A 27,108-nucleotide genomic window follows, 5' to 3' on the forward strand; every position below is an offset into this window, starting at 1 on the left:
GTGAAACATGTCTGCAGATGGAGCTCCTGCTCTTGCCCTTCAGATTTTTGACTAGGCAGGAAGTTCCTGTATGGCTGGCTGCATTTCTCAATATGCAACCTTTTGCTGCTCTTTGTTCTTGGGCTACAGGAGTGCAGCTGTATCATACTGTTATATTTTGGGAATGAGAAAACCACGCAGTTTCAAATCCTTTGTACATTGCCTAGGGAACCCCAAAAAACTGACGTATTTAAAGCGCTGCATCTCATGAATCACAGCATTGGTGTAGGGCAGTTTCTTCTTATCTTGATAGCAGATTGAGTGAGCAGAACCTATGACATCTTCTATTTCCTTGTGCATTTTATCTGAAGAGAATGACGGAAACAGAAGATTTATTGTGAATACTGCATTTTATTTCAGATGGACATTTAATTTCCTTGAACATATTCCATAAATCTCTGTGAATGAGTCCCAGGGTCTTGCATTCAAAGCCCACCTTCCTGTCAGAAGTCCCTACCAGACTTCTGGTAAACTCACCAAAAACCAACAGGCTACTATTGCCAACACACTCATTCGACAGAAAAAATAAATTTAAAACTTCATGGAGGCATCCTCGGTCAAACCACTGGCACCTCTTAGACTATGTTATTGCCTGTGCTAAAGATTACCATGATGTGCTCCTTACCAGAGCTATGACGACTAATATGTTCCACGATGGCTATCAAGATTATACCTCAACACAGGCTTCAAGGAAGGAAACCAAGGTGCAAAATGAACACTCAAGCCCTTCAAGATCCCATTAACCAGGATTGCTTCCAAACAACTCTCTCTTTTAAAAATATTTTTTATTAGGAATTTCAACATAACATTTTATCAAAAATACATCATCCTCATTCCCCCCCATTTTCCCCTCCCCCCTCCCCAAAAAGGAAAAACCCACCCTGACTTCCCTCAGTTCCTCTCTGTTTTTTCAACACATGTTATTCTCTGCATGTTATAAAATTGTAGATATCCTTAATTTATCTATCTATGTATTACCAATAAAAGGGTTGTGAATGTTTCTTCAAAACCTGCCAAGGAGTCCAGTTCATTTTCTTGTTTCTTTAAGTACTTTGTAAAGGGTTCCCATTCTTCTTTAAAATCACACTTGTCCTTATCACGTAGTTTGTATGTCAATTTCACCAGTTCCGCATAATCCATCAGTTTCTCTTGCCACACTTCTTTGGTCGGGATTTCTTCATTCTTCCATCCTTGTGCTATTAAGACTCTTGCCGCTGTTGTCGCATACATGAAGATGTTATTCATTTTCCTTGGCAGGTCTTTTCCTACAATCCCTAACAAAAATGCTTCAGGCTTTTTTACAAAGGTTAATTGGAAAATTTTCTTCAACTCACTGTATATCATTTCCCAGAATTTTTAAATTTTTGCTACAGTCCCACCACATATGGTAAAAAGTCCCTTCTTTTTCCTTACATTTCCAAGACATATTTCAACCAGGTTTATACATTCTTCCTATCTGCACTCGTGTTATATATCATCTATACATCATTTTCATGTAATTTTCTTTCAGCAAAGAGCAATCTGTATATTCTGAATCAGTTTTCCACAATCTTTCCCAAACTTCAAGCATTATGTTGTGTTCTATATCTTCTGTCCATTTAATCATAACTGATTTCACCTCTTCATCTTTTGTTTCCCATTTTAGCAGAATACTATATGTACCTGTAATGGTTCTAGGGATTGCTTGTGCGTAAGTTGCCTTTACTCATGGCTAGCTTGCATGGTTGAACCCTTTCTGACAGGACAGCCTCTATTCCATGGCTGCCTCAGTCGCTGGCAGAATCCGTCAGTGGGCGTTTCTTAAACCGCTTCCAACATAAAAGTTGCTTGACGCCCAGTCTCCTACCCCGTTGCCTGCGCGAAAGCTTTCTGCGCAAGGTGGATGTGGGCAAAGGAGCACTTGTGCCCTCTCTGCTGGTCTCCTGCGAAGAGTCCTGGAGCCACCTCTCCGATTCCTCTATCTCCTCCCCTTCTCCACTGGTGTTACGCTGATTAGCTTCCCCAGCGGATGGGCTGTCCCTCCTCCTACTAGGACCCTCTCCTCCATCGTCCAGGAGCCTCCTCTCCGCCTCCCACTCCGATGGCAGTTCCCTGACAGTTATGTACCACAGGTATGAAGTTTACGGCATGTAATGCCTTAAAGGAGAATTTAATGAAAATGATTTACAGTTGGTACATAACACCAGACAAGCTGGCAAAAATCTATCATTTGCCTGATAAAAAATGTTTGAAATGTAAAGAGATGGAAGGTACCTTCTTTCACCTTTGGTGGACGTGCCCAAGGATTAAGACCTTCTGGGAAATGATATATAATGAAATGAAAAAGGTATTTAAATATACCATCTTGAAGAAACCAGAAGCCTTTCTCCTGGGCATGGTCAGCCAATTGGTGCTAAAGAAGGATAGAACTTTTTTTATGTACGCCACAACAGCAGCAAGAATACTCATCGCAAAGTATTGGAAGACACAAGAGCTACCCACCCGGGAAGAATGGCAGATGAAGCTGATGGACTATATGGAAATGGCAGAAATGACTGGCAGAATCCGAGACCAGGGAGAAGAGTCGATGTAAGAGGATTGGAAAAAATTTAAAGTATATATATTGCAAAATTAATGAATGTTAGAAGAATATTGGAATGAAGTTATATGGTTTTAGCAGAAGCGTTATTAAGAATTATACAAAAAAAAATTGTTTTTTTTTTAAATAATATTTATTAAATGTTTTATAGTTATAGAGAGAAAAAAGATAGGGAAAAACAATACATAGATTCAACAGATAATACATCAACAATGAAAAAGATACAATACAACAATACAACAACAACAAAACAAAAACATTTAAACACACAACCAAGTTTCATATTCATATCTTTCATTTGCTTATTTCCTCGACTTCCTCGCACCTCCCTTTTTTGTATTCTAGTTCAAATTAGCTGGTTCAACAAATCCTTTCCCTTTTCTTCAATTTTTGTTCTAGAATTTATCCTAACACAATTTAACCTTAAATTTTCCACTTTGACACATTGAGAATTAATATTCATATAGTTCTTAATAACACTTCTGCTAAAACCATATAACTTCATTCCAATATTCTTCTAACAGTCATTAATTTTGCAATATTTCTGTAAATATACTTTAAATTTTTTCCAATCTTCCTCCATCGACTCTTCTCCCTGGTCTCGGATTCTGCCAGTCATTTCCGCCATTTCCATATAATCCATCAGCTTCATCTGCCATTCTTCCCGGGTGGGTAACTCTTGTGTCTTCCAATACTTTGCAATGAGTATTCTTGCTGGTGTTGTGGCGTACATAAAAAAAGTTCTATCTTTCTTTAACACCAGTTGGCCGACCATGCCCAGGAGAAAGGCCTCTGGTTTCTTCAGATAGGTATATTTAAATACCTTTTTCATATCTTTATATATCATTTCCCAGAAGGTCTTAATCCTTGGGCACATCCACCAAAGGTGAAAAAAGGTACCTTCCATTTCTTTACATTTCCAACATCTTTTTTCGGGCAAATGATAAATTTTTGCCAGCTTGACTGGTGTTATATACCACCTATAAATCATTTTCATTAAATTCTCCTTTAAGGCATCGCATGCCGTAAATTTCATACCAGTGGTCCATAACTGTTCCCAGTCAACCATCATAATATTGAGTCCAACATCTTGTGCCCATTTAATCATAGCAGATTTCACTGTTTCAGTGAACCTATGGACCTTAACCTTGTCATACCACAAGTATGCATGTCAACCGAATACATTGTTAAAACCTTCCAAATCCAAAACATCAGTGTTTTCAAGAAGCATCCATTCTTTCAGCCAGCAAAATGCGGCTGATTCATAATAAAGTTTAAGGTCTGGCAGGGCAAATCCACCTCTTTCTTTAGCATCTGTTAATATCTTAAATTTTATTCGAGGTTTCTTGCCCTGCCAGACAAATTTAGAGATCTCTCTCTGCCACTTCTTGAAACAATCCATTTTATCCAGAATTTGCAATGTTTGGAACAGAAACAACATCCTTGGCAGTACATTCATCTTTATAACAGCAATTCGACCTAGCAGTGATAATTTCAAATTTGACCATATTTCTAAATCTTTTTTCACTTCAGACCAGCATTTTTCATAATTATCTTTAAATAAGTTTACATTCTTAGAAGTCATATTAACCCCCAAGTATTTCACTTTCTTAGCCACTGTTAGTCCTGTCACCTTCTGAAACTTATGTCTCTCTATTGCAGTTAAGTTTTTCTCCAGTACCTTTGTTTTCATTTTATTTAACTTAAAGCCTGCTACCTGGCCAAAATCTTGAATTAATTCCAATGCTCTTTTAGTACTAGGTTCTGGCTCCTGTAAAGTTAATACCAGGTCATCAGCAAATGCTTTCAATTTGTACTGTTTAGCCCCCACTTGTATCCCTTTAACCGATTGGTCCCTTCTTATCATATTTAGCAAAACCTCCAGGACCGATATAAAGAGCAATGGAGAGATTGGGCACCCTTGTCGCGTTCCTTTCTCAATCTTAAATTCTTCCGTCACCACATTGTTCACAATTAGTTTAGCCTTCTGTTCTGCATAAATTGCACCTATACCATTTCCAAAACCTTCACCCACCCCCATCCCCTGTAAATTCTTTTTCATAAAACTCCAAGAAATGTTGTCAAAGGCTTTCTCCGCATCCACAAATACCAGAACTGCTTTAGTATTTATCTTCACCTGTAGTTTTTCAATAATAATAATTATGTTCCTTGTATTGTCCGACAAGTGTCTGCCGGGGAGAAAGCCCGCTTGATCTTTATGAATTACCTCTACTAATACCTTTTTTAGTCTTTTAGCCAATATATCTGCACAAATTTTGTAATCCACATTAAGCAGTGATATGGGGCAGTAGTTCTTAAGTTGTGTCTTTTCAGTCTCTGTTTTTGGTATAAGTGTAATATAGGCCTCTTTCCACGACTCCGGTGCCTTTTCCCCCTCCAATATTTCATTGCAGACTTCCTTTAAAGGTCGTATTAGCCATTCTTTCAAAGATCTGTAATATCTTGAAGTCAGTCCATCCGGTCCTGGAGATTTACCCAATTGCATATTCTGTATAGCCCCTTCTACTTCCTGCTCTGTAATTTTGAGGTTCAACATTAATTTATTTTCCTGAGAGATTTTTTGTAGTCCATTAACTTCCAAGAATCTATCAATGTCCATTTCTTTCTGCTTCTCCTGTGTATACAGTTGTTTAAAATACCTCTGGAAGCACTTTCTAATTTCCACTGGATTCTGTATTTTCTTTCCTTCCACTTCCCAATTCGTAACTGTGTTAAGTTTTTGTCTTTTTTTCAATTGCCATGCCAGAGGTTTCCCACACTTATTTGCCGATTCAAAAGTCTTTTGTCTCATCTGTCTGATCTTCCATTCTATTTCCTCGTTCATCAATTTCGTATATTGTACTTGGTATAACTTTATCTCTTTCAGAATCTCTTGCAACTTTGGTTTCAGTCTCAGTTTTTTCTCTCCTTCCTTTATTTTTTCCAGGATTTTATCTTTTTTCTCATTTTGTATTCTTTTCTTAATTGCATTCTGTTGTATCAAAAAACCTCTCATAACCGCCTTACTTGTGTCCCAAATAACTCTTTTTTCCACTGTAGTATTACAAAAATTAATTTTTAAAGCGCTAAAGTGGAAAATTTAAAGTTAAATTGTATTAGGATAAATTATAGAACAAAAATTGAGAAAGAGCGAAAGGATTTGTTGAACCAGATAATTTGAACTAGAATACAAAAAAGGGAGGCGCGAGGAAGTCGAGGAAACAAGCATATGAAAGATGAAATGAAATTTGGATGTGTTTTTAAATGTTTTAGTTTTTTCTTGTTGTTCTGTGGTATTGTTTTTTCTTCTATTTTTGATGTATTGTCTGTTAAAAAAAATTATTGTTTCTTTTTTATTCTTTTTTTTTATAACTATTAAACATTTAATATATATATATATATATATATATATATATATATTTAATAAAAGAGAGAACAAAGACTGCATTTAGAGGCAGAAAGGACTCTCAGAGCCAGTAAACCCCTCTAAATATGCAGGTTACCTGGCGGACTATCTTGCCATTAAAATGAAGCTCTCTGTTTTCTGGATGTGAGAGCAGTGGATTTTAAGTCTGATAAGGAGAGAGTGGCATATTTAATTGGCATGTTAGAAGGCAATGCTAAAGGATGGACAATTCCTCTAACGGCAGCCAAGCACAGCACTCTCTCAAACCTGGGGGAGTTTTTGGAAACTATGGATGGACCAATTGATGGCAGGCCATTGGTGGGGAGGCAAGTTGCCTATGCCACATGGCCCATGGGGGTGGAGTTGTCAGGCCACAAGGAGACAATGATGTTTCACATCACCAAGTTAGCTCACAAAGTAATAGCATGGGGGCAGCGTTCTTTAACGTTTGATTCAGCTTACTGCCAAGCACACTGCCTAGGGTTCGAAGCACCAATAGAGGTAGGAGCCAAGGGGCAGAGGTAGGGGGGGAAACTCATGGGGGAGGAGAGCTGCATACCCCTACAGTATAAGGCCTATAGGGATGTGTTCTGTGAAAAGGAGGCAGATAGGTTACCCACCCCACAGACCTTATGACTGGAAAATAGGCTTAGTGCCTGGTGCCAACCAGTCATCTATATTCCATGTCAGAAGCAGAATTAGCCAACTCGCGGGAGTTTCTGAAGAAGCACTTGGAACGTGAGATTATTAGGCTGTCATGAGCACCTGGTGGGTCACCAGTGTTCTCTGTGAACAAGAAAGACACCCCAGAAAGACGTCTCGTGGTCGACTACAGAAAAACCAACAGCCTCATGATTCCTAGTCAATACCCCTTGCCACATATTGGTGACCTGCTGGAGATGTTACGGTCGGTGAAATTTTTTACCCAGCTGGACCTGAGGGGGGCATACAATTTGATACATGTGAGACAAGGGGACAAGTGGAAAATGGCTCGTAATACCAGATTTGGAAGCTGTGAATACTTAGTTATGCCTTTTGGGCTACAATCGGGCACAGCCACATTCCAGGTGTTCATCAATCATGTACTGGCAGATTTATTGGACAATACAGTTTTGTGTTACCTAGATGACGTGCTGATCTACTATGAGAACCCAGAAGAGCACGTGCGACACATGACGGAGGTGCTGCATAGACTAAGGACACACCGCCTCTAGGCGAAATTGGGAAAGTGCCAGTTTCATGTCAAGGGGGTGGAATTTGGGGTTATCACGTCTCTCCTGAAGGGGTGTACATGGACCTAGCAAAGGTGCAGCAGTGTTAGATTGGCAGAAGCCAAAGACTAAGAAAGGCTTACAGAGATTCTTAGGCTTTGCTAATTATTACCACAAGTTCGTGCCCAAATATTCTTGGCTCATGGCTTTCCTTACAGACTGCTTGAGGAGCAAGAAGCCATTCTTCTGGACAGAGGAGGCACAAGATGTGTTTGAGAAGCTCAAGGAGATGTTTGCAGCAGAGGAGTACCTGCACCACACAGATCCACATCGGCCGATGATGGTGGAGTCGGGGGTGTCAGAAAGTGCCATAGAAGCTGTGTTGCTACAAGAAGACCGTAACGGAGATTTGAGGCTGTGTGCCTTCCAGTTGAATGCTTCAGAACAGAATTACACCATTTGGGAGAGAGAATTGCTTGCCATAAAAGAAGCGCTGGGGGTGTGGAGACATTTCCTCAAAGGAGCACAACACTAAGTGGAGATACATGAACCACAATAACTTAGAATACTGGCAAATGGCGAGGCATCTGAATCAAAGGCAAATTAGATTGGAAAAGTTTTTTTGCTCTTTTCGACTTCCGAATCTGATACATGCCGGGGCACCAGAACCAGAGGGTGGATGTCCTGTCCCGGAAGCTGGAGTATCTGGAGGGGGAGTCAGCCTCCGGGCTGAGACATATTCTGAAACCAGAACAGTTACAGCTGGTGGCAGCTCCCGTAGTTGAAACCGCAGACTTCAAGAGACAGATGGAAGTGGATCGAATAGTCCTCTTCCAATCCTGTATGATGACTTTATCTCCCCCCCCCAAATTCCAACCATTCCTCCATGTTTAAAAACAATAAATCCTTCATTTTTATTTTCACAGGAAACTCTCCTCTGTAGTCTTTTATTTTAAAACAATCCATAATTATTTACTTGTATATTCATTATTTTACACCCAGTTGTATATCTTGCGATCGCATTTCCTGTAGGGAAATTTAGCAAGAGAAAAAGAAAAGAACTTCCATTTCTACCACTTCCATTCTTTTCCCAATAGCATTACCAGAAGCTTGATAGATTTTCCCTCTAAATTCTCTCCAATTTGTACCCAGAATCCTTTCTGCATCATCTTGTAATTCTTTGCTTTAGAGAGACTAAGCAGCTCTTACAAGCAAGGATATGAACTTCAGTAAACATTGTTCTGAGATGGCAACTTTTTACATTGATTTCTGTAAGTAATAATTTCTCACTGATTTTCAATGGTATAATATTATCAAATGGTCACACCTGGCGGCAACAGAGACGCTTTGGTGTAGTTACTATGCGGAAGTTGGGGTCGGGGAAGAAAGGCATGGAGCACCAAATAGCAGAGGAGGCTCATCAGCTCGTGGAGGTTTTTGCACGTTCAAAGGGTATGTGATGCTAGGTGATGGTGCTGAGCTGGCGTATGAAGATTTATTTGTGTGCTACCTCTGTCCATTTTAGGAAGAAATGTGATATGTTTTTCTTGGTTCCTAAAGGATATCCCAGCAGTTTCTCTTGGCCACCATAAAATCCCACTCTCAGTATGAACAGGAGCAGCTGAACTAACATTAGTATAACTTTATTTTGCAGGACAGCCACTTGACCCCTCCATGCCCATCACTAATTCAGTCTCCAATGTGATATGTGCTGTGGTTTTTGGGCACCGGTTTGCTCTTGAAGATGAACGGTTCCAGAAGCTGATAGAAGCCATTGGTTTTGTCCTTAAAAAATTATCTAGCGTTGTTCATAGTGTGAGTAGTCATTTTCATTTCTACTATGCCAAAGAGGTCTCCCTAAATACCACAAATCAGTATTTTGAAATTGATCTGAGATAAGGGCCACTTACTGTCTCACAGCATGATCAATTTCTCATGATTACCATGACAGATAAAATGAAGTCCTTCAGTCCCACTTCTTTGAAGTCTCTCAGCCCCACTCACCTCACAGAGTGTTTGTTGTGGGGGAGGAAGGGAAAGGAGAATGTTAGCCGCTTTGAGACTCCTTAAAGGGAGTGAAAGGCGGGATATCAAATCCAAATCCAAGAAATGAAAGAGGGAGACGCTTAAAACAGACGTTCCCCTGACTTTCACTATCCTTTTTGCTTTTGCTTTTTAAAATAATTTTTATTTGGTTTTACCAATATAAGATTATAGTAATACCGCAACACACATCCACAGTTAAGATTCCTCCAAATCTCTGGACTTTCCACCTTCCCCTCCCTAGGTTCTGTTATCAAACCTTTTCTACTGCATCTTTATCTGTAATCCATGTTTTTTATAACTCCATTGTCTCCATAGTTCTTGTTACATTACAAGTGTTATTGCAATCCTGCTAAAGTTTTCAACGGCTTACAGTAGTCTCCAAGATAAATTATACATTTTTCCAGTTCTGTATTGAACTTTTTGGTCTTCTTGGTTGCTGAGCTTTGCCGTCAATTTTCCCATTTCGGCATAGTCCAACAGTTTAATTTGCCATTCTTCTCTATTAGGAACTTTATCTTCTTTCTAACTCTGGGCTAACAGCAATTGTGCAGCTGTTGTTGCATACATAAAAAAAAGTTTAAAATAACTTTTATTTAAAAAACCAGAGGCTTTTCTATAAAAATCCAGTGTAAAAACAGCTGCATGAGTTTTTTGGGAAGTATCCAGCTTTTGGGGAGACCATTCCAAGGGAGACTGTTACACTGTCAAACAGCTCTTGCTGTCAGAAAGTTTTTCTGTGCGTTTATTTCAGAATCTTCAGAATCTTCTTTCTTGTAACATGAAGCCACTGGATTGAGTCCTACCCTGCAAAGCAGGGTTGGATCAATACACATCAAATAAGTGTTTCAGTTAAACACGTTGTAAACTTCATACAGGGAAGTTCCATTGGCAAAACAGCTGCGTGAGGTTTTTTTTTGGAAGTAGCCAGCTTTTTGTTACACCCTTAGCTTTCTCTCCATGAGGAGCATCAAAGAGATGGAGGGGAGGGTTCTGAGCCCAGAACTGTGTTTAGAAAAGCTCACAAGATGCCCTAAGCAAGCAGTCAGAACTCCCCCTCCCCTGAAGACATTTGAACTGTAACTATGTACATCGGGAACTTAATTCATTCTGGAGGGCCACTCTTAACCTGAAACTGTTCTTAACCTGAAGAACCACTTTAGCTAATGGGGCCTCCTGCTGCCCGAGGTACTATTTCTGGGTTAGTGGTGGCTGTAACCTGAAGCACCTGTAACCTGAAGCGTCTGTAACCCAATATACCACTGCATGTGCATACAGGAGGGGGAAGCCAGAGTTCTGGAGTACTGATCCAGAAACTGAATAGTTAGAGGAGGCCAACAACCTACCTCTTGAAAGACTGAATCCTGTGACTAAAGGATTAAAAAAGCAGCAGTTACTGCTCTCCTTGTGAAAAGCACTGAGACACCACTTTGTGTGTTTTGGCATGAAGTTTTTCCACTTCCCTGTCTTCTGTTATAAGAACAAAACTGCTCCTTTTCCCTTATGGGATACCTAAGAGCTAATATATAGAGTCCTTTTGTAGGCTCTCTTTCGGTAGGAGAAAAATAACAGAGGCAAACCAGAGAATATTGAGAAACAAAGCAGCTAGTAAGCCTGATCTTTATTAACTCTTGCAACAGGGTGCTCACAACTACAACAGGCTGACCCTATTGATATCTTAAATGAGCCCTTGAGGCAGGATTTGTGAGCAAAGAGACAATAGGGAGGTTTTTTCCCATTTCCTCCCTCCTTGCAGAGAAATATTTCACTTGGAAAATTTCACCAATGAAAGTCCTTTTTGGAAAAAAGCAAACATTTAATGAAATGTAAAAAAGGAAGAAGTAAAATTTAATGAACTGAACTTTGAAACAAAGTTGTGCCAGGAAGTTCAAAAGACATGGATCAATGGGTAAATCTGTATAAACATCCTGTACTGTGCTGAGTTTAAGTTGCTGGTTTTGGGATTGACTTCAAAATTTCCTTGCCGTTTTCTAGCACCACTTGTGGGGCATGACTGAGCCCATAACCTTTGTTAGCTATTTGTGATAATAAAAAAGCCTTCCTCAAATAGTTGAAGATAAATCTTTACTTCTCAGGATGGCAAACTAAGGCCCGGGAGCCGGAGCCGGCCCAATCACGTTCTAATCCGGCCCACGGATGGTCCTGGAATCAGCGTGTTTTTACCTGAGTAGAATGTGTCCTTCTATTTAACATGCATCTCTGGGTTATTTATGGGGCATAGGAATTCGTTCATTTTTAAATTTTTTCAAAATACAGTCCGGCCCCCCACAAGGTCTGAGGGACAGTGGACTGGCCCTTTGCTGAAAAAGATTGCCGACCCCTGATCCATGACTTATTCCACTCCTCCAACATCACAACTCCACCATCTGACTGTTTCAATCCTCCAGACACCTTTTCTGAAGGACTTCCTCATTACACCATCTGCTGCCTCCAGCTCCACCATTTCATCCTTCTGTTCTGGCAATCCTTCATCCATATTATTCTCCAAAGTATCTTTGTCCTCTTTAATTCCACTTTCCATTTCATTCTTCTGTTTTGTTAGCTTTTGGGTGGTTGCTTATAAGCCCATCTCTGCTGTTTCTCTATGTTACTACACACACACACACAGAGAGAGAGAGAGAGAGAGAGAGAGAGAACGCTGCGAGAAGTGAGGTTACAGGGAACCAGGCAGAGGGCCTTCTCAGTAGTGGTGCCCACCCTGTGGAATACCCTCCCATCAGTTATCCAACTTTTAGAAGAAATCTGAAGGCAGCCCTGAAACACAGCCAGATGGGCGGGGTAGAAATATTTTTTAAAAAATTCCTCGGGGGATGCAGAGGTATGCATACTCCTAAACATTTTCTGATTCTTTGTACTTTTGCCCATTTACTGTATTGATTTTTCCCAATTTTCTTGAGTCAAAATGAGAGTACCCCTAAACTTTTTTTTTTTAGAAAATAAGCACTGGTTATTTTGTTCAGTATGGGACGTGGGTGGCACTGTGGGTTAAACCACAGAGCCTAGGACTTGCCGATCAGAAGGTCAGCAGTTCGAATCCTTGTGATGGGGTGAGCTCCCGTTGCTCGGTCCCAGCTCCTGCCAGCTTAGCAGTTCAAAGCACATCAAAGTGCTAGTAGATAAGTAGCTACTGCTCAGGAAGGTAAATGGCGTTTCCGTGCGCTGCTCTGGTTCACCAGAAGTGGCTTAGTCCTGATGGCCACATAACCCAGAAGCTGTACGTCGGCTCCCTCAGCCAATAAAACGAGATGAGCGCCGCAACCCCAGAGTCGCTCAAGACTGGACCTAATGGTCAGGGGCCCCTTTACCCTTTACTATTTTGCTCAGTGTTCTTCCATACCTCCATTATTCTAGGGTCTGCTACATTTTAAAGCCACAGTTATCTCAGCTTTCCTCCATCTCCATTTTACTCAAACTTCTGCCATTGAAGGAAAGGAGAGTGGAAGTCAGGGGAACATCTGTTTGAAACTTAGAATCATAGAATCATAGAGTTGGAAGAGACCACAAGGGCCATTGAGTCCAACCCCCTGCCAAGCAGGAAACACCATCAGAGCACTCCTGACATATGGTTGTCAAGCCTCTGCTTAAAGACCTCCAAAGAAGGAGACTCCACCACACTCCTTGGCAGCAAATTCCACTGTCGAACAGCTCTTACTGTCAGGAAGTTCTTCCTAATGTTTAGGTGGAATCCTCCCTCTTGCAGTTTGGATCCATTGCTCCGTGTCCACTTCTCTGGAGCAGCAGAAAACAACCTTTCTCCCTCCTCCATGTGACATCCTTTTATATATTTGAACATGGCCATCATATCACCCCTCAACCTCCTCTTCTCCAGGCTAAACACACCCAGCTCCCTCAGCCGTTCCTCATAAGGCATCGTTTCCAGGCCTTTGACCATTTTGGTTGCCCTCCTCTGGACACGTTCCAGTCTGTCAGTGTCCTTCTTGAACTGTGGTGCCCAGAACTGGACACAGTACTCCAGGTGAGGTCTGACCAGAGCAGAATACAGTGGTACTATTACTTCCCTTGATCTAGATGCTATATTCCTATTGATGCAGCCCAGAATTGCATTGGCTTTTTTAGCTGCCGCGTCACACTGTTGGCTCATGTCAAGTTTGTGGTCAACCAAGACTCCTAGATCCTTTTCAAATGTACTGCTCTCAGGCCAGGTGTCACCCATCTTGTATTTGTGCCTCTCATTTTTTTTTGGCCAAGTGCAATACTTTACATTTCTTCCTGTTAAAATTCATCTTGTTTGTTTTTGCCCAGTTCTCTAATCTGTCAAGGTCATTTTGAAGTGTGATCCTGTCCTCTGGGGTGTTAATACCAGAGTGCTCCTCTGCCTCGTGCCTCCGCAGCTGTCAGTCTTGCCACGTTAAGTGTAGTTCTTCCTAAATGCTCAATATAAAAAGCCTCTCTCACAGGGACAGATCAGGGCCCTCAAGCGTAGCTCTCATGGAGGCTGTACCACTCTGGGTGGCCTGGGGGAAGGGCTTCCGCCGAAGCATCTTGGGGTTTCAGTAAAAGAACAAAGTGGAGCCTGCCCATCCCTGGAGGAGGAAGCGCTGAGGCAGGTGGACCATAGTCCTGTGCCCATATATCTAGACAAATCACAGTGAAACAAGCCAGGGGAGGAAAAGATGCAAAGTATTTAGGCCATGACCCAAACACTTTTTTCTGGAGTGGGAAGGAATATAAGTTGCTATCTGAAAGCAAGGTCATATCCATACCATATGGTACCATATAACAAAGGCGGCATTTTTTCATCTCCGCCAAGCTAAGCAGTTGGCTCCTTACCTCTCTCGCCCTGACCTAGCCACTGTGATCCATGCGACGGTCACCTCCAGACTGGATTATTGTAACTCGCTCTACGTGGGGCTACCCTTGAGACTGACCCAGAAACTCCAGCAGGTGCAGAATGCCGCAGCGAGATTCCTTACACGGTCTTCGCTGCGAGATCACATTCATCCGGTGCTATACCAGCTGCACTAGCTCCCGGTGGAGTACAGGATCAGGTTTAAGGTGCTGGTTTTAACCTTCAAAGCCCTATACGGCCTAGGACCCTCGTACCTACGGGACCGCCTCTCCTGGTATGCCCCACAGAGGAACTTACGGTCTTCAAATAAAAACATCTTGAAGGTCCCAGGCCACAGAGAGGTTAGGCTGGCCTCAACTAGAGCCAGGGCTTTTTCGGCTGCGGCTCCAACCTGGTGGAATGCTCTGTCACAAGAGACAAGGGCCCTGCAGGACTTGACATCTTTCCGCAGGGCCTGCAAGACAGAGCTGTTCCACCAGGCCTTTGGGCAGGGCGCAGCCTGACTCCCTCCTTTGACAATCTTTAAAAAAGCTTTAGTTTATGGCTGCCATCAATTTTGATTTTAATTAATTTTTATAATGTTTTTATAATGTTGCACTATTTTAGTGTTGTTAGCCGCCCTGACCCCGGCTTCGGCTGGGGAGGGCGGGATATAAATAAATTTATTATTATTATTATTATTATTATTATTATTATTATTATTATTTCTATAATACCACTTTTAACAGTCATGGCTCCTCACCACCACAAAAAAGCACCCTGGGAGCTGTATTTTGCTGAGAACTGTTAGGAGACCCCACTATTCTCTCCACAGAGCCGGAGTTCCCGGAGTTTCCTGAGAAGAGAGCTTTCTTGTTAAACCACTGTTTGTGGAAAAACAGGAGCGGATGAAAATGCAATTCAGCTCTGGGTCGGAAAGGCAGCTGCATGTGGAAGACAGTTAGCACAAGGTGCCCAGAACCTGACACGGGGGGGGGGGGGAATAGTTTTTGGCAAAGACCAATGTTCTGCTTGCATTTTGTGAAAAGTGTTTCTGATTGTAGTGTTAGCCTTTAGATGTGCACAACTAGGCTCCAGACCTGAGCTTGTATCATTCTTTGCTGCTGGGTGGAACTATTAACTTTCCAAGGAGCTAAAAGTGCATTGACGTGAAGCTGTGGTAAGTGGTCTGGTGACCGCGCTCCTCAATTGATCCATTTGGGCTCCACTAAGAGGTTTTACCGTAAATAGGAAGCTCCAGGAATGCAGTGAGTGAGTGAGTGAGTGAGATGTCGGCCGCTGCTGGGAAAGCCAGAGATGCAATGCTCTGAGAATGAGGGTCTTAATGCAGCCCTGGTTGTTCTGCTGCCCACCCTCTCTTTTCAACCTCCATGCAGCTTTGTGGGCTGTAACAGCTTTTGTGCCCGTTTTTTAACTGTGATAAAGGATGTGAAGCCTTCAAATATTCCATAGTGCCTCCACACAATGTATTTCACTCCTGATACCTTGTGTGGTCCTCAACATGAAGTTCCGGGTTCAACTTACTGATTAGAAGAGATATTTTATTAACAAGCACACATGTACAGTATCCATCAAAGAAACTTAGTCTTCTTCAACTGGAGAAGCTGACAGTCTTGCTCTTAGGAGTCTACTCATCTTAAAGATACAATAACATAGCATGGGGGGTGTTAGAAGGGGGTTGCAGAAGAGGGAGAGGGGAGGAGGTGTGGGAATGTGTGTGTAAGGGAGATTTGAGAAAAGGAAGGAGGAGGGGGAGGAGAAAAGGGAGCAAGAGTAAGAATGGGGATGCAAAGGAAGTTGTCAAAAAGGAGGGAGTAAGGAGGCATTAGGAGAGGGATGAAGATGAAAGCAGGGGCATGAAAGGGCCTAAAGAAAAGGGGGAGATGGCCTGAAGGGGGAAACAGATGCAAAGCAGAGCTGCAGAAGATAAGAAAGAAGTGGCTTCAGAAATGCAGCTGCGAAGGTGAAAAGAGACCTCAGTAGCTGCATGGGATGAGATGGGAAGAGAAGGGGAAATGCTACGGGGTTCATGTGTCAGGAGTGGCCAAGGGGTCACCGAGTGCAGGAAGCAGGGGTGCAGCCCCTAATATTTTCCTATTTTCTTATGTGTTGCAGCGGGGAACTGCACAGAGTTTATAAGGATGGGGATGTGTTGTAACCCCTATTATAGCCTCTTGATTGAGTTCTTTGACTCCTTCTGGCAGCTGAAAACTGAATGCCCTCAGCAGGCTGGTCAGGAAGATGAATATTTCGATCTTTACCAGCTGCATTCCCAAACAAATGCGAGCCCCTGAAGAGGAGATATGAAGAAGGCAGTAAGTGAGCAATAATTTACTTTCCAGTGTTCATTGCTTTGTTGCTGTAAACATTCCACATAACCCTAGAAATAGTTAGGCTAGGGAAAACAGCAAAGCTGCTGTCAATTTCCTAGCCTGGTCAGTGCTTACCTTTCTTTCTTCTTATTATAGCAGACTCTGTATCAGAGCCTTCCACAGTGGGGTAGCCTTGGAAAATACCCTTATTTTCCTCCCATTCTGCACTGCATTCAACATCCCCAGTGAGTAAAATCAGCTTGGCATCAGGCCTCAGTACTATGTACAAGCCTTGCCCCAAGAAGAATCTTTGCTTCCAGCCTCATGTCAGACCCATCCATTTGGCATCCTGGCTTTTTCCGGGTTCCCATCAGAAACTCTGTCTGAATCCAGGGAAAGGCCTTGCAAATGATGCTTGCCGAGCGTATTGCTCTGTGACGTTGGAACCCACATGTCAGATCCATCCATTGGCATCTTGGCTTTTTCCGGGTTTGCCTTGTCATTGTCATCATCACCAATAGGGTGCCTTTGCAAGATACCCATATTGCCTCCCCCTTTTGCTTTGTCCTGAGCACTGGTACACCTGGCCATCTTCGTGTCAGGTACTGGGAGACCCATGGACACATCCTGCATGAAAAGAATGGTTATCAGATATAACATCACATGTCTCGCCAACCTTCCCACCACTACCTATGTTAACATCACAACCTAGTAAGAACAAGCCATTTATAATGTCATTTTCGTTCTTCTGGATGGTTGCGTTCTGTTTGTTGCCATAAACAGAACAGCCACGCTGCATCAGCTGGGCTTCTCAACCTGGAATGAAAAACACGTTAGACATCACAACGTTACAGCTTTTCAGTTCCACGGTCCAGGTGCTGTGCACCTCCAAGGAATCTCCACTCAACTGGTGGATCGGATCCTTCTGTGGCATACACGTGGTGAACCAGTTCCATCTTCCACAAAGGTGTGCCTCCACCTCAGAATCTAGCACAAAAGATTCTTGCACCTCTGCACTGGAACAGCCGGTCACCAAATCTGTGCTGAAGTTCTGCATCTCTGGCCTTGCTTCATATCGCCTATCAGAAATGCTGCAAGCCTTCCTGACTTCTGGAAGCTGTCCAAACTTCTCACATGAACAACTTTCCAGTGCTTTGACCTCAGTAGTGCCACCTGCGGGTTGCAGTGATGCTTGGGATGACGTCGTAGCCAGATCCCCTTCTTCTCCTTCCGTTCTGGACAGTCCTCCCCCCGGAACAGGAAACACCCCCCTCGTGCATTCAAGAAAACAGCTCTGCGTCTTCTCATCCATGATGCCTCCCTGAGATACTGTATCAGCTTTCCCTCAGGGCGTGACTTCTGGCAGTCTGCTGAGCCATTGCCTCCCACTGCATGTGGGCGTCAGAAACAGCAAATCTAGCCCTCTGAACCTTTCTGGCATCCCGATCAGCCACCTCCGCCATCTTGAAGTGTCCATCGTGTGACACAGCTTCAATTCCTGCTGAACGTACACACTGTCTAACATCAGACATAGATTGTGTCTCAAACTGCTGGTACAGCTTTGGGAACAAAACACTGCTCCCCCACATTTCCAAACTCACAGGGAATGAATCAGAAGAATCCTATCTTCTTAAAGTCCATGTCTGCTACTTCTACACAGCATCAGGGGAAATTGCTCCCTCCCCCATAGCTGAAGTTTCACATACAGCTATTGTTTTGGCAAAGTCTTGCCGCAGCAGGAATCCCACTTTTGCCTTCTACCACTCCCATTCTCCTCTCAGGAAAATGCTTCAGAAGCATCGGGATATGTCCTCCCTTTCTAACACATAAATCATGGCTACATTCTTGTCAAAGTCCTGCCGCATCAGGCCACTTTTCCCTTCCCTCTATTTAACTTAAGGACTTGGCTTTTACCCTTCCAAAAGTTCTGTTCCGCAGCTTAGTTCAGGCTGGAACAACCTTTTACTGTCCTTATCAGACGGCTATAAATCAAGCCTTCTTCTGCCGGCCTTAATTGCCTGGCAAGAACTTCAAAGGCTCCTTGCCTTCTTCTGTGCATGAGCTGCTGGCTTTGGCACAAAACAGTCCGGCCTGCCTTTATTTTTATTTTCAAGCACAGGCTTTACTCACAGTCTGTCTCCTCGCAGCTTTTTCCCCTTCTGTCTCGGAAGGTGCTTGCCTCACACTGCCAGTTCCAGGAGATTCCAACCGAGATAAAAACAGCCCCCGATTCTTCTTCTGCTGGCACTGGGTCTGTGGCCCCGATCCGTGGGCCCATAACCGTTGTCAGGACAGCAATCCCATGACTGCAATCCCGGAGCAGGAATTCTAACAGGACCCTGTGTGAGGGGAAGGGCAGAGAGGATTGCCCAGGGCTAGAAGCTGGGGCAAGAGGGTCTAGCTCCTAAGTGAGAACTGGGAGGACTCACTTTTCTGTGTGCAGAATAAGGGTGAAGATTTACTCTTGATAGAGGACTTTGTAGTTTCCTTTTCTTCTTTTCGTTCTTTACTTCCTTTCCTCATCTTTTTTCTATTTTCCCTTTTAGTTTAGTATGATTTTTATTGTGACTTACGTATAAAATTTCAATAAAACTTGATTTTAAAAAATGAAAGGAAAACGTTGGTCAACTGCCCAAATCAGCAATGCAGAAAGGGGTTAAGACCATGGAGTAACCTGTCCTGCCAGGTTTACTTCAGACCTCTTGTTCTCCCTCAGGCCAACTGAGAAGCTCACTGGGTAGAGAGGTCTGATGTAGTTACTCCAAGCTGAGACCACATGGTTCTTACAAGACACTCTCATGTTCCTATACCAATTATTTAGCTTTTACCACTGTTTGTAACTAAGCCAAGTTTTACTACCTGTGTGATGCTTTCTGACACTTCAGGTGATTCACAAGAATTGCATACTTTAGAAGAAGAAGAGTTTGGATTTGATATCCCGCTTTATCACTACCCGAAGGAGTCTCAAAGCGGCTAACATTCTCTTTTACCTTCCTCCCCCACAACAAACACTCTGTGAGGTGAGTGGGGCTGAGAGACTTCAAAGAAGTGTGACTAGAAAGGTGAAAATCCACAGAGAGAGAGAGATAATCATACAGTTGGAAGAGATCCCAAGGGTCTTCGAGCTCTATGCCCTGCAATGCAGAGATCTTTTGCCCAACTTGGCTCTCGAACCCATGACCCTGAGGTTAAGAGTCTCCTGCTCTACCGACTGAGCCATCTCGTACTTTGGTCTGCTTTGTTGTGTGAAGTATTATTGAGTACTCAAAAAGAACTGGGTACTGTCAGAAATTATCTAGGTAAATGTTTTATCTGTGTTAGCAACAGTTCTTTTCTTTTGAAGAGTTGGATGTATGTCTACAATAGTGTCGTGCAATTCATTTTTAACAGGCATTTTGTAATCTCTCTGTTAGAGTTGCTTTTTAGCCCAACGTTTTTGTCACACCTCTCATAAGCATGCTTCAAACCAGTGGCATGGAAGATATTGTGAAAGTATAATGTATAATAAAGTATAATGTAAAGTTATCATTGTGGAACAAATCAGTATGGTATTTTTGTATGCTTCATTTAGACCTATCTGTGTATTGTTTTTCCATTAATTACGTAAAAAAACTGTCAACTTCCATCATAATGTCATTTTCTTTGATGAAAGCTTTTATTAAGAAATAATAAATTAAATATTGTATTTTCTGTGAAATAATTCAATAGAAGGTGAAGTGTGTGAGGAATTGAACGGGGGGCGGGGAATGGAGGAGAGGAGAAAGAAGAGCTAATTTGTCTGTGGCTAGGGTGGACAGTTCTGTCAGGGGCACAAGATCACCTAGCTATGGCTCTGGCCCCAAGCCACCAACCCAGAGATCCCCTTAACTTGCCACTGCCCTGCCCCATTCTGCTGACCAGTGCTGCCACTCCAGCCAAAAAGATGCTTCTTCTGCTCTGGCCCACTCCCTCCTGTGCTGCTGCTGATGTCATTTCCTGGAAGCAGACAGTAAGCACATCTACAGATCACAACGTAGCTTGGTCTTCTGCGTTTACCTGCACCAAATGGGAGATATTCTTCTCGAGCCACATATTGTCCATCCTTGTCCAAGAAATGATTTGGGTTGAACTCTGCAGGTGTCTCCCATCGTGTTGGATCAAGAAGAACAGAGCGTATATCAGGAACAATAATAGTCCCCTGCAAATAAGAAACAAGTGACTTGGAATGCATTCAGATCAAAACATTTCTGGATTGTCCCACACTATTCCAAGACTAATCATTGCAGAGATATGTGTGATATATATATATGTGTTTGGGGGGTGGTTTTGTATTCTTCACCTTAAAATACTTTCTGAATAGGCAGGAACACAAGAGGAATTTCCCCCATCTCTTTTAAAATGAAAGCTCACAACCAGGCTGAGACCTCTGGATACTTCAGGCTCCTCCCCTGCCTCAAATGCCCGATGGAATGGCACTTGCCAATGGTGAAACATGTCTGCAGATGGAGCTCCTGCTCTTGCCCTTCAGATTTTTGACTAGACAAGAAGTTCCTGTATGGCTGGCAGCAACTCTCAATATGAAACCTTCTGCTGCTGTTTGCTCTTGGGCTACAGGAGTGCAGCTATAACACATTGTTATACCTTGCGAATGAGAAAACCACGCAGCTTGAAATCCTTTGTACATTGCCTAGGAAACCCCAAAAAACTGACGTATTTAAAGCGCTGCATCTCATGAATCACAGCATTGGTGTAGGGCAGTTTCTTCTTATCTTGATAGCAGATTGAGTGAGCAGAACCTATGACATCTTCTATTTCTTTGTGCATTTTATCTGAAGAGAATGATGGAAACAGCAGATTTATTGTGACTATTGCATTTTATTTCAGATGGACATTTATTTCCCTTGAACATATTCCACAATCCTCTGTGAATGAGTCCAGGTTTCTTGCATTTTTAGGTCACCTGGTCCTCCAAAGAGCTCGTCTGTGTACATGATTCTTCCCCACTCTAGATCCCAGGTGTGAAAAGGCTGAAAGTGAAGCTCGTCGCAGTTGTTTCTGGTTACCAGAGCTGGCTGGATTTGCTGAAGGGCTGAGATCAAAGGCTTTGTGTGTGTGTCTGTGTGTGTGTGTGTGTGTGTTCTAAATCTCCTGCCCTCAATATTTCCTAGTTAGTTTCATTAATCCTCATTTCCTCATTTCCTCTTTGGCTAGCATCACTCATATAAAGGTAAAGGTAAAGGTAAAGGACCCCTGGATGGTTAAATCCAATCAAAGGAGACTATGGGGTGTGGTGCTCATTACACTTTCAGGCCTAGGGAGGTGGTGTTTATCCACAGACAGCATTCAGGGTCATGTGGCCAGCATGACTAAACCACTTCTGGCACAACTGGACACCATGATGAGTGCCAGAGCACACAGAAATGCTGATTACCTTCCCATCGCAGCACTACCTGTTTACTTACACTGGCATGCTTTCAAACTATTACATTGGCAGAAGCTGGGACAGAGCAACGGGAGCTCACCTGTCATGCAGATTCGAACTGCCAACCTTAGTTTCACAATGGAGGCCCATCCACTGCACCAACCCTCTCCTATCCCAATTCCATTACACATTCAGACCCTCCATCTCCACCTGTCCCAGTAATCATAGACTGGAAATGTCCTGTGGGAAGAGGGCATTGTGGGCATTTTACATTTTTGCTTCTGAAATTTATATGTTACAGAAACTATGTAGGAAAATATTGGTGGGGGAAACTGATCTTTCCAGACATGAAAGTCAATAACATTTGCCTTCCATAATTTCCATCATAAACTCACATTTAACTCTTTCCAATATGAAACCTTTAAAGAATTATGGTCCACCCTAGTGATCAAGAGAAGCCCTGGCTCTCCTCTCTCACCTTGGACATCTGGATGACTTGTCAGGAGGAGAAGTGCCCACTTCAGAGAAGCCGTGGTTGTGTCTGACCCTGCTATGAAGAGCTCAGAAATACACCGAGCCAAGTTTTCTTCATCATAGGTGGACTCCCGGTCATTCTTGCTCTGGTGTTGAAAATGGGGGAAGTGACAAGTCATTTACACACATTACAGTTTGTCCTTCAGCACTTACTTAATTTTATTTCCCCCACTTATTACCATACCACCCACACATGCTTCATGAGGGGTGGGGTGTCCTCTTACACTGCCTGAGGTGAAATGGGAAGGTGTCACCACCATCGCCATACTGTTGCTGCCACCTGCCTACCTAGGTTGCACAGCAGTGCCCACAAAGTGGCAACAACAAAAGGGAGCTTGGTAAGATATTGAAAGATTTTGGTGAAATCTTGCCAGAAGCTGCCCCCTTTGCTTCTCCACTAGCAGCTGGCTAGGCAGCACATCCCCAGACATGCCTCCTGTTGGCAGTCCACTTCCCAAGGCAGCTGTCACAGCCTGCCTCATGGGTGGACCGGCCCTCTGCTTCATAGCTGGTTATGATAAGAAACCCCCACACACTTTCCTGTATTTACAGCGGTAGCTGCTGGTGCTAGATTTCAGGATCTGTGGGTGGGCATAGTAATCCAATACTGACATGAAGAGAGGGATCCAACGGAAACTCTGGCAGCAGATATTCAAAATGTGTGCTACATATTTCACTGCCTAATGGTCACCACCATATAATAGTTGAGCTCCTTTTTCCAAATCATTCCCAAAGCATTCACCACATAATGGTCACAGGACATTGTAAGCGTGCATGAGAATGCCTTGCCCCAATTCAGGCTACCTATTATCCTTACTGTACCTGTTCACACGCATCCATAGAATCATAGAGTTGGAAGAGACCACAAGGGCCATCGAGTCCAACCCCCTGCCAAGCAGGAAACACCATCAGAGCACTCCTGACATATGGTTGTCAAGCCTCTGCTTAAAGAATTCTGTGCGTCCTAATCACACCAAAAACAGTTAGTAACAAGTAATAAGCATTATAAACATAATTATGTTTCTTCATAAAGACTGTTTCCTCAATTTAAGGGTCGTTCCTTGGTTTTTGACCAAATAATCATTGCACCCCCTCCTTTTTTTAAAAAGAATAATTGGCATAAAACTGTGACAATTATGTGATGAAATATGGTACTTACCGCTAAACATATTTAACCATTCGTTTGTCATTATGATAAACATTGTTCACAGAAGGAAAGATGAATATATATTTGTCCTTTCTAGTATATTCGTTTGTCATTATGATAAACATTGTTGAAGCAATAGAATTATAAGCAATAGAAACATAATTGTGTTTGTTATGTCCTCGCATAAGGGTCGTGCCTTTGTTTTTCACCAAATAATTGTTGTATAATTGGCATAAAAAGATGACAATTTTGTTGAAATATGGCACTTACCACTAAACATATTTAACCATTTGTTTGTCATTATGATAAACATTGTTCACAGAGGGAATAATGAATATATATTTGTCCTTTCTAGTATATGAAGATAGATGAGACAGGGATTTGAAGTCATACTCTAGTTTATGAGCATTTTGTTTAGGATTTTCTGTTTTTTCAGTCCACATTTGAATGTCAGATGAACATCAATCCAAAGAAATTTATGTACAGAGGGAATGCTCCATAGGCAAGACCCCTCAACACACTCAGGTTTCCAATTCTTTCCACTCACATTTTTACAGTGCTAATGGATGGATGTCAACTCACTTTACCAACTAAATTGACTATGAGAAATATTTGGGGGGTACACAATGCCATTTTCAACTGAGATTCAGGAAAATAGATACTGGTTTCCAGGCAAGAGATTAGTATTCACTTATAACAAGGAATGTGGGACGCGGGTGGCGCTGTGGGTTAAAGCCTCAGCACCTAGGACTTGCCGATCGAAAGGTCGGCGGTTCGAATCCCCGCGGCGGGGTGCGCTCCCGTCGTTCAGTCCCAGCGCCTGCCAACCTAGCAGTTCGAAAGCACTCCCGGGTGCAAGTAGATAAATAGGGACCGCTTACCAGCGGGAAGGTAAACGGCGTTCCGTGTGCTGCGCTGGCTCGCCAGATGCAGCTTGTCACGCTGGCCACATGACCTGGAAGCGCTGGCTCCCGGCCATTAGAGTGAGATGAGCGCACAACCCTAGAGTCTGGCAAGACTGGCCCGTATGGGCAGGGGTACCTTTACCTTTATAACAGGGAATATAAAGATTCATTGGATGAGCAGTATTCAGCTTCAAAGCTGATACTTACTTTCTCCATCTGAAGTAGATAGAAATCAATGAGATCCTGTGGATCATGCAGAGACTGATTCTCCTTATGCTTCTCTATCTCCTCCTTTGCATATGAAATCATCACCTCTGAGCAGGACAAGGCCTTCTTGTGGGGCCCTGGGAGATGTTTCATGAGCCATGGGAGAATTTCATAAAGCTAAAGGAAAGATAGCAGACATGCTGCCATTACCATAAGGAAGCTTGGTCACACCGTTTGTGCTTTGGATTAGCACTTTAAAAAACATGATCTGCATTCTTCTTCAGGGCTAGCATATTAATTTCTCACTAAGAAGGAAGATGTCTTTCGCTTTTCTGGAATCTCACAATGATTGGGTTCTGTGAATTATCCCTAGCTGAAAATGTGAAAGAAAACTATCTCTCAAAATATATTCCCAGCTCCCAGGCATCATTCCAAAACTGGGCACAATCACGGGGCCCCTCCTGGGACAAGTTAGTGGCCTTTTGTGGTAGGTGGGGGTCGGTGGAGAATAGGGTGCGGGAGGAATTCAAGTAAACTCGCATTTAAAACCAAATTTGCCTAATACACAAATGGAAAGAAAGCCATCATTCAAAATGTGCATTTCTCCAATTTAAAATTTTATTTCTTAAATCCCCCTGTTCACCAGTCATGTAATACTGATCTTTCATCTCAAAAAATTAAACCTTGAAGAAGATCAAGATCTAGATCAAGGGAAGTAATAGGGCCACTGTATTCTGCTCTGGTCAGACCTCACCTGGAGTACTGTGTCCAGTTCTGGGCACCACAGTTCAAGAAGGACACTGACAAACTGGAACGTGTCCAGAGGAGGGCAACCCAAATGGTCAAAGGCCTGGAAACGATGCCTTATGAGGAACGGCTAAGGGAGCTGGGCATGTTTAGCCTGGAGAAGAGGAGGTTAAGGGGTGATATGATAGCCATGTTCAAATATATAAAAGGATGTCACATAGAGGAGGGAGAAAGGTTGTTTTCTGCTGCTCCAGAGAAGCAGACACGGAGCAATGGATCCAAACTACAAGAAAGAAGATTCCATCTAAACATTAGGAAGAACTTCCTGACAGTAAGAGCTGTTCGACAGTGGAATTTGCTGCCAAGGAGTGTGGTGGAGTCTTCTTCTTTGGAGGTCTTTAAGCAGAGGCTTGACAACCATATGTCAGGAGTGCTCTGATGGTGTTTCCTGCTTGGCAGGGGGTTGGACTCGATGGCCCTTGTGGTCTCTTCCAACTCTATGATTCTATGATTCTATGTTTTTCTTCCTTGTTTGTTTGTCTCCTTCCTTGTTTTTTCATTAATGATCAATTACTTACATTTTCTGAATATATAAGGAGCTAGAAAATAAAACTTGGACTAATATAAAACAGTGTTAGAAACTGAGATATGAAAACTCCAAGCTAAATGGCACCTTAAACCTAGATTATGGGTGCAGCAATTGAATGTTTAATTGTGCCTATTTAATAAAAAGAATACAAAGCTGAAAATGAATGAACTGCAGCTAAAATCTTATATTCATTTTTCACATGGTCTAGTCCTCATCTGAAGACTGCAGAAAACAAAGCCATGCTTCCCCTACCTGACCCCTTATATTCTTAAGAGAGTCTCTTTTGCCGTCTTCAGAGAGAGGTTGGAAGTTAGGAGCCAAAATAAAGTCCTCCTTTCCTTCCATTCTGCAGTTTTAATCTAAAATCTTAGGCTTAGTACTGTACCCAGAGCTCAGAAACTGCTCACACTAATGAAATTCCTTGTTCCAAATGCACCTAGAACACTGATATAAAGTTGCCTGTAGTTTCCCAGTCAAGTGGTGTGTACCAAAATGAAAAATGGGTTATACAGAAGGGAGCCCTCTTCCTTAGCAGTAGGGATAGTGCTTGAGTTGCTGGTCTCTCTTTCATTTAAAAATTTCCAGCCAAGGTGGTGGCTGCAGTGGCCTCACCCTGGACACCATCATCATTGACACTGCTAAGTGGGCAGAGAGTAGACACATTTAGTTTTCCATGATGGCAACAAAACTAAGTAATTCCCTTCTTGAGAAGATTATTTGGTTCCCCTCTCTTCACCTTGGTGGGCTCTTGATGACCTATTCTGAAGGTCATTGTTCCATTTTTAACCAACTTTCTTCCAAAGAGTCGCCAGTGGTGGACAAAGTTTTCTTACTCATGTTTTTTATCTCAATGATAATCATGAGAAATTGCTCAGGCTGTGAGATTGTAAGTGGTCTTTATCTCAGATCAATTTAAACCTGACCTCACTTCTCCAACCTTCTATCCTCTATCATAATGGATTCCAAAATACTGATTTGTGGTATTAAGCCCCTGATTTGTGGTATTAAGGGACACCTGTTTGGCTTAGTAGGAACGAAAATGACTACTCATGGGACTTCCAGTTGGTCACGAAGCCGGGAGCAAGCGGGATTCAGCCCTTAGGGGAGAATCCAGCTTTTCAGAGGGGGGAAAAGGGGTATTGCAAGGGCTCCGCAAGC

At 42.7% G+C, this 27,108-nt stretch overlaps 1 protein-coding gene and 2 long non-coding RNA genes across 10 annotated transcripts in view; 1 reads left to right on the forward strand and 2 right to left on the reverse strand.

The window, feature by feature from the left end:
* LOC310678528 overlaps positions 1 to 12,764 on the reverse strand; it is a 60,425-nt gene extending 47,661 nt beyond the window's left edge. Inside the window, exon 1 of the long non-coding RNA XR_014511817.1 lies at positions 12,706 to 12,764. This is a non-coding gene — a long non-coding RNA (uncharacterized lncRNA). The remainder of the gene's footprint in view (positions 1 to 12,705) is intronic.
* Positions 1 to 27,108, forward strand: part of LOC310678493 — a 157,294-nt gene that overhangs the window by 49,175 nt on the left and 81,011 nt on the right. The window lies entirely within an intron of this gene.
* LOC310678313 (cytochrome P450 2J2-like) overlaps positions 15,636 to 27,108 on the reverse strand; it is a 159,981-nt gene continuing 148,508 nt past the window's right edge. For 3 of the 8 annotated variants that reach the window (XM_083442123.1, XM_083442124.1, XM_083442120.1), the window contains exons 9-13: positions 24,615 to 24,791; positions 22,300 to 22,441; positions 21,041 to 21,228; positions 20,456 to 20,597; positions 15,636 to 16,398 (exon numbers count right to left, since the gene is read on the reverse strand). In XM_083442123.1, the coding sequence (XP_083298249.1) occupies positions 16,211 to 16,398; positions 20,456 to 20,597; positions 21,041 to 21,228; positions 22,300 to 22,441; positions 24,615 to 24,791 (837 nt within the window). In that variant the 3' untranslated portion in view covers positions 15,636 to 16,210. The remainder of the gene's footprint in view (positions 16,399 to 20,455; positions 20,598 to 21,040; positions 21,229 to 22,299; positions 22,442 to 24,614; positions 24,792 to 27,108) is intronic. The other 5 variants (XM_083442126.1, XM_083442125.1, XM_083442129.1 and 2 more) reach the window with 3 other exon arrangements.

The sequence above is a fragment of the Podarcis tiliguerta genome, assembly GCF_965153285.1.
Source record: "Podarcis tiliguerta genome assembly, chromosome: 5".
NCBI classification, from domain to species: domain Eukaryota; kingdom Metazoa; phylum Chordata; class Lepidosauria; order Squamata; family Lacertidae; genus Podarcis; species Podarcis tiliguerta.